The sequence below is a fragment of the Malurus melanocephalus genome, unplaced genomic scaffold (genome assembly GCF_030028575.1).
Source record: "Malurus melanocephalus ecotype Western Australia unplaced genomic scaffold, MMel_1.1 scaffold_33, whole genome shotgun sequence".
Lineage (NCBI taxonomy): Eukaryota > Metazoa > Chordata > Aves > Passeriformes > Maluridae > Malurus > Malurus melanocephalus.
Window position 1 is genome coordinate 2,632,750 of NW_026623265.1, and position 12,263 is coordinate 2,645,012.

Genomic DNA, 12,263 nt, shown 5'->3' on the forward strand with positions numbered 1-12,263 from the left:
CATTCACTTTCCAAAATTGATAGTGAAAGACTTTTACAGCTTATCTTTATTTTTCATAATGCCTTATAGAATTAAGTATTGAACAACKAATATGTAAATTGCTTAATAAAAGAACTTACTGGATAGGAATAACTTCTGGTATCCATCCAGTCAGTGTATGTAGAACTGTAAATTCCTCCATCTCTCTTCTTCCAGTTTCATGTATACTGTAAGACAAAAGCAGACATTTTACAGTTGTAATGTAACCAACCACAGTAAACTCTGTAGTCTGYATTGCCTTCTGTAAGAATAAGACCATACACAGAATAGCCTGTTGAAAAACAAGTCACTACTTGCAGTTTTACAAGTTTTCCAAACCRCTGCTGACTACTCACCTACAAAGTCAATGCCTTTGCACTAGGTCCATTATTTTAGTGTTTCCTCCAGTACAACAGCAATTTTTTCCAAATTGTTAGCAAGCATACTATGYATACTTGCACACAGTTGCAAGATTGGAGATGCAAGTTTGAAATCCCTTGGCCTAGAATGGTGCTATGATTCTATAACTTCCATTTCCTATGCTGCTTCTCTAATTCCCCGGTTACTCTGCTCAAGCTGGTTCTACTTCCACTCTACCATACTTCACCCTTTTTAACAGACACTCTGCTACTCTCTGGAGAGATTTCCTGAGAGGACCAAGGCTAAAGATGCCAGCACTTGTATAGCTAATCCTTGTGCTCTGGAGAAATGAAGTATCTCAATCACATTCCTGCAAACAGACTTTCCTAACAGCCCGCTCCAGGCAACTCCCAAGCCTATGCAGACATTACATTGGATGTCTCTTGTGACAAACATGACTTGATACAACCAGAACAGGGGAGCTTCACTACCCAAATGAGTGTTTTAAATCGTTTTGTCAAGCTTATTCATTTAAATTCTTGGTGCTCATTGCTCAATTCATAGGAACCTCTAGCTATTATTGGCAACCACTGCATCATAGAACACCTTCTACTTCTTCCAGTCATTTCCAGGGAAGTAGATCACTAGACACAACACAACTGTAGAAAAGGCATCATAAGCAGCTCACAAAACTCTGTTTTCAATACTGCTTGAGTCAATACTGGTTAAAGCTGACAATTAAAAGTTGATTAAGAGTTCACAAACACTTCAGTTTGGCAGAAAGCCACATGTGAAGTTTTTAGGAAKAGCGTCAAACAAATAAAGCAAATAATGAGAGTATACTCCAGTTCCTTTGCAAGTTTTCTGTGCATAAATTTACAAACACATCTAAAATGGAAGCCATGCACCTTCTGTAGCTACAGAGAATTTTGCTTTACTGTTTACAATATCAGCTTTTGGAAGTACATAACTCTTAAGRCAACATTTTTAGCAAAATGTTGTATTTAGTACATGTTTCCCACATGTACTAAATCAATTTTTTCGTATTTCCACATGATTTCGTAAAACRAACAGAAAATGGGATGACAAAACATACCTAGTATTTGCTAACTTAATGATAGCTTTGGACAACAACATTGGCCAAAGCTCATTTCGGCAGGCTGTAGCTGGTAATAACAAATTCTCCTCTTCGCTGAAAGGCAGAGTGTCATCCACAATGATCTTTCTCCAACACCCCTATGACAGGKGAAGGGGGGGAAAGCAGAGAAGAAAAAATTAGTCTGCAAGCTGGAAAGTGAGGAGTATGTAAGAGAACTTTTAATGCTCTCCCAAGGTCCCAATTATACTGCAATTTGATTTACATCACAGATGGTTTTTAAAGAGGTTCTTGCATAATATATGAGAAGCATAGAAACAGTATTCATAGCAYTTTATTACTCCTCTGACTTAGTTGTTTGAGAGATTAATCTAATTGCAGTTATTTCCAAATATATTTCATCTCATATGTGTAGTACATCATGTACATGCATTCACTGCTGTTTCTTTAGCTGCCAWGACAGAAGCCTGAGAAATAATAATAATTATTTTTAAAAAGCTTAACTAAGATAGTAGCTTTATAATTGCCTCTTTAGGTCTCAGTCTGGAAAATACTTGAGATATAAGCAGTCCTCCTTGCTTCCCAAAAACTACCTGGGGATGTTGACTGCAGGTGATGTCTTGGAAAGCATTATGATAGTATTTTATAGACCACTATACAAAACAACACAAAATAATCAAATGTAAAAATAAACAAACAAATAAATAAAACTGGATTTCAGGATAAGAAACAAACAGGTAAGACAAAGTACTGATATCTCCAATACCAGATATTTCATTAGTAATCTGAGCTAGTATTCCACAAAATAATCCTGTCTACCACTCTCCAAATAAAAGTCTGTCCTAGGGATGAAGATATAGTAAAGAATTTTGGGCTAATAGCAAGTACTTCTGTTAATTCACCCACAAAATGATGAAGAATGACCAAATCACTAAAGTGCTCACCATGTGTTATCAGAGAGCGCAAAATTACTGTTCTCTGCTTGCAACTAAACTATGGATTCAAGCTGAAATGACAGCTGATTAACTCTATCAGTTCAATAGGTCTCAGAAGAAAAATTTAGGCCAGAGGGTAAAAATATTCAAAAAGCATAAAAGAGGCTCATATTTTTTAGATTAAGAACWATTTTGTGACAACTGAAGCCAACATGTGAAGTTTTCCAATTTTGAAAAGGMCCTAGCCACTGAAATGATCACATATTCATCTCCTCTTTTAGTAATTGCTTAAGTTTTGTAGGGAGAACAGCACAAGTTTGTAAAAAAAAAGGAAAAAAAGTAAAGAAATGAAAAAAAAAATAAATGGGACAGGTCTATGGATAGAAAAACATGAGAATAAAAACCTACAGAAACAAATTCAATAAACTTCAGGAATGCAAAGTCCAAGTAGAATGTGGGGTAGAATTCATATATTGTGCCAATTATGGGAAAAATTATTATCCACAAGTTTGATCTCATGCACAACAATCTCTTCAGGATATTAGTGAAACCTGTTCATTATTGTTCCATCTTTTTCCCACTTTTATTCTAATTTTCAACTTCCTCCTATGCAATCTGTTTCTCCTCTGTCCCTACTGATATTTGTCTTTCCTCATTTGCACATTTTCTTTAACCTTCCAACATTTGACCCTCTTTTTAATTTTTTTTTTCTTTCTGTGACATACAGCTGTACAACCAGAGGAAAAGAAATTGAATAAACATAAAGGCCCAAACCAAAAAAACACAAAAGTGACAAAGAAAATAAAACACACCCTGGTAACTCTTGTCTGCACTTTAAAATGTGGTCTTTTACCACATGAATATATAGTATCTGCAGCATTAAATTCACACAATAATGTCATCTGCTGAGGAACTTGAACAACACAATTTTTTCCTTCTCAAACTAATGCAACTCATTCCCTATATGAATACAAGTTATTCCATATGTGGRGGCAGTAGTAAGGGATCAGAAAAACACAGGCTAAATCTGCTAAGTGGCCCCCTTACAGGGAAAGTCACTTTGAACCTTTTGTTTCCAACTGACTGCATCAAAAATATTTTCAAGTTTGGGCAACCAAAAGTTTAATAGGGTCAGACATAGGTCTTAGCGTGTTGTGGTRTTTTCTGTTTCCAAAAGAGAAATACAACCAAAATAACCCCAACAGCAAAGACAACTTCTATCAGTTATTGTTTCTTTAATTAGATGACATTCAATGTGCAATTAAGTGTTCCCCATTGACCACCAAATGTGTTAAGAAGTTATTGTCTGTTATTTTTAGAAATCTTTGGGATGTTTTAGTTTTACCAGGACGTCTTCAGCAAACGGTTTCACTCTGGAAGTCTCTAACTATCTGTAACTACACTCAGATACAAACAGCTCTGTAAAGTCAGCCAACTGAATTATTTACACAAYAAAAAAAATGCTTAAGCCTAATACACCAGAGGTGTGGATCACATGTCGGAATCTACTAAACATTTGCATCAAACCTACAAAGCTACAAAAAAATTGCCTTTTCAAATAATAACATTTTTATCAAGCAATAAGTTGTACAAAATAATATTAACTACAAGAGGCATTTTAATTAACAAGCACTAACAATTTCTCAGTATTTCTACTGAGAGAAATCCATGTACTTTCAGTAATAAAATATATTTCCCCTCACCATTAAAGTTTGTTATGCTAGTGCATCAWATTTATATACTGCTGGAGAAAACTACTCACCATCCAATAAAGTTTTATTACATATTTTCCAAATTTATTGTACAGTGGCACATGTTCCTTGGTAGCTTTACACAAGGCATAAATGTGTTCCCACGGTTTCCAAAAAAGTGTGGATGCTTCATTAGTTAAGGAATTTTCATTATATATCCTCCACACAGCATAAATTTCACTTACAATCCATCTCATGAGCTAGAATAAGAGAAAAATAGAAAAGTATTGATTTCAAGTAAAATCCCTTTTTAAAAAAAGTCAAATTATATAATAATGAGCAAAGAATAAACCAGAGTATTTAAAAAAAAAGTGACATAAAAATATGGCTATGACTAAATGGAAAAATTAATTTCACTGTTACCACTCCTCTTAAAATCATTACAATATTTATCTACAATAAATCTTAAAAAATATAAATGAAGGTAGTCAATATAAATGAAGGCACAATATAAATGAAGGTAGTCATCATTTAACAAAGACAAATGTGGAAACATGATTTTTAAATAAATGCTGTTTCAGGATTTATGAGCTGTCACTTGTTTAATTGCTTATTAAAATACAGCTGCTAAAAATCATTTTTGCCTTTAATACTCATTATTTATTCTCAGAAAAAAAATCCTAAATTATTAGAAGTATTTACTAATTTTTAAGACTTAAAATAGCAGCTTGAACTAATCATGCTTTATGCATGTGTTTTTGTAACATGCAGATTTCTGATCTATGCCATACTTTCACAAGTATTACTAAACTCTTATCATGATTCATACAAACCAGGATGAAAATAAGCTTTTACTACAARAAGTTGGCCCTACAATTAATTAGTGGTTTGTGGACTTCCAAACTTACATGACCTGGTTTCTGGTGTTTCCTCCCATATATCTCTGGAGCTAAATTTTGGATTTCCATTGAAGTAATGAATGAAATAGAAATTATTAATATTACATTAAGTAAGGCACTCAGATGCCCTGCTTCTACCTAGTTTATATTTTCCCGTGATCTGCAGAAATTTAGTAAATGTTCATTCAACTCCGGAGAGATGGAAAAGACTGTCTGGGTCACAGACATTTGCACTCACATGAGGGCCCACTAGGATTTCAGGAAAGTTGAATGAAAAATGGAAATCCTTTCTAATACAGCCTTTATTTGCTCCTTTCTTTGGACAATATTATCCACTAGTAATTAGATTAGTTCCTAGACTTTATTTTTTTTTTTTTAAGTTTGGAAAATCTCTTACCATCACTGATTTTTCAAATTCTAAAAAAGGTAAACACTAATTATAAAAATCTAGATAATTTCTTGCCATTTTATTACCATCATTCCTTTTCCACTCTAAAACATTTGTCACAACTTATTTCTTCATGGTAGGAATTTGGAGTGAAATTCAAATATTAAAGATAGACAATAAAAATTAAATAATCTTTTTTTTTCAAAGTGACGTTAATGTATTTCCACCTACCTCATTACAAAATATGTGCTCATTCGCTGAAATAAGGTCAAATGAGGTTTCATTTTGAACTACCACAGGAACCTAGGAGAAAGTAAATTAGTTAGGTGCATAGCTAAATTATCTGGGAAAAAATTAAACTAATATTAGCGCTTAACTGCAGTAACATGCAAATATTAGAAATCTGGCAAACATTCATTACACATTTGCAAACTAGAAGCARTCAGTTTGTAGATGTTTTGGTATTTCTCAATAAAACTTCCTTAAAATGTAGATGTTCAGGATTCTTAAAAAATAATTATTATTTTTACTGGGAGATTTAAAGAGTATCAAATTAAATAATCACATAGATAAAYTGAGGTGCCCTCAATATCTTAAGATATTTGTAGTTCTGGATTTAAATTGTGATCATAACACTGTCTCATATTTCAATTTCCTTAGTCACCCACCAGGGTTCACAGGGATTTATTTCCTCATGGTCAGTTAGATGGTGGTATTGTCAGTATCAATAGCAACTTTGTCAAACCTTTGTCAGCATTTCATGGTTTTCATAACTGTTTATACAGCCCATTTTCTTTTTTTGTAAGCAGTTTAGTATTAATATGATGGGATTGCAGTTTATTGACCTAAATGTATCTGTGCCTCTCATCACATACTGGTGTCCATTGATTGATTCTTTGCTTATTACACCAAACAGGCTTGTTTATGCTTTCTTCTATAGTTACAAATATGCCGGGTAATAATGTGTGTCATTCTTAATAGCCTTTTATTGCTTGACATTTCCATTAATTTCTATATAAAATTTCTGGTAATCATTGCTTCCTGATTCAAAATACATATTGGATCAAAAGAAGCATCAAAGTTTAACCAGGTCCTAAAGAAAACAAATTATTTCTCCATAGTACTCTAGACACAGATTTTAAATGCTATTTTTAATATGAATACATGTTTCTATGGCTTTCTAGGTGCCAGTTCTCATGTACTCATCTTTCAGATACCTCCACTCAGTTTATGCTTTTTGGCAGCATTTCCTTTCCAATCTTTTGGTCTTGTCAATTAYTCCTCTGACCTCCCCCTCTCCTTCCTCCATTAAAAATTAAACTTAGAGCTGTTTAGTGTCTAGTTAATAAAAAATGGAACTGACAAGCTGACAGAAGGAAAACTGACAAGCCTGAAGAAGTTAGAAGGGCAGTTCAAGTGCTTTAGAATGTCAATATTTCATCTGAAGCAAAACACCTAAAACTTAGATWAATAACAGTGTTGTAACTATAACCTTTTAAATGAGAGGCTGCTTATTTTCTTTGCAATTAATTAAAAAAAATAATAACATCTATGCATAATTTTAAAATGCTATGGTTACCTTACAGACAAGGACTGTCAAAGACATTGATGTATACTCTGTGTAGCCCAGAGAAATATGATAGTTGAAGTGAAAAAAAAGTACTGTAGTTCTGGTAAAGTTAGTTATGGTTTCATGATAAATATTTACTTCAGACACCTATTCAAGGGAAGTCTCAGCTGGAACATACAGAAATTTTTCAGACAGTAATGAGAAAAAAAACCCCACAAAAATATAAAGGCATCTCTCTGTCCAGTTGTCTTCCAAACAAACACAGGAATCCAAAAGTGTAGTAGATGTGGGAGCATACAATGCCATGATACTTTGCACCAGAAAGTGCAAAGGTCCATGGTGATCATATCCCAGTAATAAAGGCTCTCAGATTCTGAATAGTATCATTGAGAATGCTGTTATCACAGCTAACTGTAAAGAAGTGCGTTAGTACAGGTAACCTTATGTCCTTTTGGACACTGGAAACCCAGTGTGTGGCATCAAGCAGGCCTCTGATTCATCTATGCAGCATTCTGTGCAGATCCCAYCCATTTTGGTATTAGCCATTTAGGTATTACTGAGCTATGATAAGATTTGAGCTATGACAGGATATTCTCACAAGAAGACAACTCTACTCATCATTTCTGCTTTAAAATTAAAGGAAGTTGGCATAAGAAGTTGCTGCTGTGGTTACATAAAGGCCAGGAGACGTAGGTGATCTAATTGCCAGTAAGAAGCAGGAGATGCTTGAGGCTCCCCTGTTACCATCAGCTATGTGAGCTAACCCAGTGCCCAGGGTTTCCAGCCCCAGGGCCCAGCCTTGTGTGCAGCACAGGACAGCTGTCACATGGGCCTTTGACCTATCGTGTACACCAGTTTCCAGGACAGGATAATTGTGTGCTGTCAAGTGGCTTTTACCTGTTGAACTAATTTCCTCTGTTARTTTCACTCTACCTTCCACAAGCTAGGCAAGCAGCATTTTTTCATCATGACCTTGMTTGTTTCTTACCTCTTTTCCTAAAAACTCTTGTGGACGTTTCCATGAATGCACTTTGAAGGATGGTGGCAACTTTATTTTCCCTTCAGGATCGTCAAATCCAGGCTATATAAAATATGTATGAACAAAAATGGATGACTTTTTACTAATTACAGTATTTTATCTTCCATGAGATTCAAAATGATATATTGTTCACAGAATAATTCACTTAAGGAGCAAAACAGTCTAAAAAAGAACTAATAATATCTACAACTGAACTAAAAGAGCCCAAAGCCCCAAATGAAGATTGAGTGGAAAAGCCATTTACATTGTCCTGACAAGTTAATGCAGTCTGCACTTTCTAATAGGTCTATATGAAATTATTTTTTTTCTTTTCCCCATTTCAGAAATATCTCAAAAATAAATGCTTAAGCTTTTAAGTTAGGTACTCTTCTGCCAAGCTGTTTTTATGTACTTTTTTCCAATTCACTTATTTCTATAGCTTTTGAAGACTGAAAGTAAATATCTAAAGTGATATTTAGACACACAAAACACCCCATGTTCTATGCATTTAACACTGCTATAGAAAACAGAGAACTATAATTATACAGCATGAATTAGCCCATTAAAGAGAGAATCCCATTCAGTTTTCCAGCTTGCGTTTCTGAAGTGATACTTGTCCTCCATATGTATAGAAGGTGTCAGGATAAATGATATTTGTCTATTTACTAGAATAAGGTAGGATGAGGACATGCCTCTGATCCAGGTTGTGCTGACTGAGAAACCAATTACATGGTTAATGCCTTTTAGTTGTGCCTGCATTTTAAACAGCTTTTGGGCATGTTTTACTCGGGTCTATTTCACAGTCTATGATGCACTCTATCTTCTACAGACCACAGAAGAGTAAGAGTTGCTCAGAATAAAAATATGTTATACTTTGAGTACTTAATGATTAAAAGTAGGCAAAACAAAGTACATCACAAAAGCATAAAAGCTATACATAAACCAAAGACTGACAAATAATCTCTTCCCCACATTATTTATTTATTTATTTGTTTCATTGTGTAAGTTCCTTCAACATACTGAACTGCAACAAACTGTCAGTACTTGAAGGAAAAAAAGAGAAATTGGGAGGGAGGGGAGGGAAGGAATATTTTAGGATTACTTTTTCTTTTTTTTCTGAAAGCTCAAAGAAAGCTTTAGAGCCTGGACCATAAAAAACTGTATTAACAGAGTTTATATCCTATTTTCAGAGACATCCAACCCTGACTTCATGGCATAACAGGAAAGTTTAGCTCTTAAATACTAGATAAATCAAAGAAACAAGGCAGATGGAATGACACAACACTACGTAAAGAAACACTAAAAAAACCCAAACCTGGAAAGACATACCTCTCTTTAGCTTACTTGTGCAAAGAATACTTAGAAGAAGAATATTGTAGGTTTAGCTAAACTTGGCTGAAAAAATCAAGTTTAACTTATCTTTCATTTAAGGTGGCTGTAAGAGACAAGTGCTAMGTCTCAGGAGTTTATGCTGTGACTCAACCACAAGTTCTACAGGAAGGACATGGAAGAAATGGGCACAAGAGACAAAGACAAGATCAAATGCATGATCTCAGCAACACAGTGCACAGATCTAAGAGAGGTCATTGTGTAGGGGTGCTTGATAAAAGACCTTCAGTRTTACAAGGAAAGAGATCATTTCTGATTCCTTTTCCCACACAAGAAAATAGGACTGTTTATATTCACGTTCTAAGTGTAGTCGGAGGTCCTGGATGCCATTGCTAATTTTRTTTCTGACTGAAATAGCCTATACAATGTTGAATTCTGGCTACCTGCTTGAATCAAGAGGCCACGTTACAAAAGTCTTTAGATCTGTACATTCATCTGTTGTGACTGCCATACAATTTCTTTAAATACATAAAACAAGCAATGTTTCATACAGCTTATAGCTGAAGGACTGAAGAGTCCAGTAAATGACGCAGACTGCCTCTTGTACTAAAACAGAAGAAAGGTTTTCAGACATAATTATTTTGAAGTTTATGTATCATAAACTTCAAAATAAAGACCTACGTATTAGGTCTGGTAGACCTAATAAATTAGTGCTAGAAAAATGTTAAGTACAGCCCAAATACACCAAATATGGTAATAAAAYAGAAGAACACAAAGGAAAATTATTTACTTGACAAGTTAATGGCAGTATTCAGGGCTGAATGTATACCTTCTCTCAAAACAGTACTTCGGMCTCATAGGAGTATAATATAGTTAACTTCGGGATACGAAAAAAAAATCTAGAAAAATACATGAAGCATAAACATTTTACAAAAGGACACATTCAGAAGAAACATAGAAGCAATGCGGAATTTGCATATAAAATAGATGCAAAAGTGTGGTATTAAATGCATTTTAAATTTCAATTTAAAATGCTGAGTTTAAGAAACTCTTCAATAAATAAATTTATTACTCTACATAAAAGACACACACATTCTGCAATGATAACCATTTTGAAGGAGTAAAAAATCCATGACACTTTTACATCATTCCAAATTTGGAAAACAGGAATTTTTCTGTTTTCCTGTTGAAAACAGAAAACATAGCATGACAGGTGCTATGATGATATTCCCTCAAATCATTTTCTATGTACTAAAGCTGCTGACACTGTTTCACAAGTCCAGAAACTGAAGTGTACCMAAAAAAATACTTCAATATCCGTTTTTGCCATAATAAAGAGGGATGCATTAAACCTTTTGAGTCCACAGAAACTGCAGTGCCTTGAGAAGAGCAAGCTCTGACATATAACAGTTCAGCTCTTCTTACATCCCCAGTTTTAGTTTTGTTAAGAAAAAGATTCYGGGGTTGCATTTTTTTAAAACCATTAATGTACACCCATTAATGCACACAGATATGTTAACAGTTCATTTTAAAAGCAGCAAATAAACAATGCACAATACTTCTGGTTTCTTACTATAGCTTAGTAGGGAAGTACTTATATTGAAAATGCATGATTGAAAATTAATATATTTATCAGCAACATATTATTTTGAAGTGGTGACAAATACTTTATTAAATACAAGTACAAAAATGAAGTAGAAATAATACATGTCACACAACTTACTAAAATTTGACCTTTTACAGCTTTTTCTTTTGCAGCTTTTCCAAGATCCCATTTTTCTGCATTGATATCTGCATCATTCCATTCTGGCCAAATAGGAAATTTCCACTTCTCATTTGGAGCAGGTACCTTGTAAGGTGTAGGTACCCTAGGAAACACATAGTGGTATGAATAAAAATGAACAGCATATTAGACAAGGGTAGTAGGAAGACTTTTATCTTATAAAATATTATTTTTAATGTATTGTAACAGAAATTTCAGTGGTTTTTAACAATGTTTTTTGTCATTAAGATAAGCAAATCTATAGAAGTGCTTGATGTTATTAGGTATCAACCAAAAAAATACTTAAATGCACTTATACAAGAAATTCTGCTGAAGTAAATGGGATAGCTGAAGCACAAAAGCAGAATTTGAGGATAGTTTCTTCTGTCTTCCTTTCCCCTGCTTCAAGCCACATTGTACTTCTTCCAATCTTATGCCAGTCCTAGTATTGATTACTCAGCTCAACTCACTCATCCATCTGAAGGCTTTCTTTCCTTTTATATGATTTATTTGCTTTAAATAACCAAAAGGAGCTTGCCATGGTTAAAAGATGTCCTGAGGAAAAGGACTCCCACTTCCAGGCATCTGTGAGCTGCTAGACCAGAAAGTGCTGTCTCCAGGTAGTTTCATTCTCTCTTATGCTACCASCTCTCTCAATACCTTCTTCTAGGATTTCATCGTTCTGGCAAAACGATGAGAGACTGAAAAGATTTTCACAAGACTAATACACAATGTGTTCACAGCCACAAAGTAGCATTTGTGCACCAGTGCACTTTATCTTTCCAGTGCATAAAAGGGGATGAAAAACTGAATTTGCTGGAATATTCATTCATTGCTCCTATATAAGTACAAGAAAATGTGTAACTACATTCTAAAGTTAAACACAGACTACTTAAATTAATAGTTTGACTAGGGAAAATAGTGTGCAGCTAGTGACATCTTAAAACACTATTAAGCCAAATCATCCAGAAGATGGAAGCAGGGAAGAACAGAGACATTGCTCAAGTGCAGAGCAATGAAACTACAAAAGAAAAAGCTCAGCTGGAATAGAAATAATCAAAGGATGTAAAGGACAAGGAAAAAAGCTTCCATAAGTACATTGGCAGCAAGAGACAAATCAGGAAGTGCATGTCTGCTGCTCAGTGGGGTGGGGAACAACTTAGAGACAAAGAACATGGGAAAGGCCAAGATACTCAA

At 34.4% G+C, this 12,263-nt stretch overlaps 1 protein-coding gene across 1 annotated transcript in view; it reads right to left on the minus strand.

Annotated features, from left to right (window-relative positions):
- Window positions 1-11,177, minus strand: part of ADGB (androglobin) — a gene marked incomplete at its 5' end in the record, with an annotated part of 91,010 nt that extends 79,833 nt beyond the window's left edge. The window contains 6 exons of the mRNA XM_057363966.1: window positions 120-206; window positions 1,475-1,614; window positions 4,172-4,360; window positions 5,619-5,690; window positions 7,946-8,038; window positions 11,028-11,177. Of these exons, the coding sequence (XP_057219949.1) occupies window positions 120-206; window positions 1,475-1,614; window positions 4,172-4,360; window positions 5,619-5,690; window positions 7,946-8,038; window positions 11,028-11,177 (731 nt within the window). The remainder of the gene's footprint in view (window positions 1-119; window positions 207-1,474; window positions 1,615-4,171; window positions 4,361-5,618; window positions 5,691-7,945; window positions 8,039-11,027) is intronic.
- Between the last annotated feature and the right edge of the window lie 1,086 nt (window positions 11,178-12,263).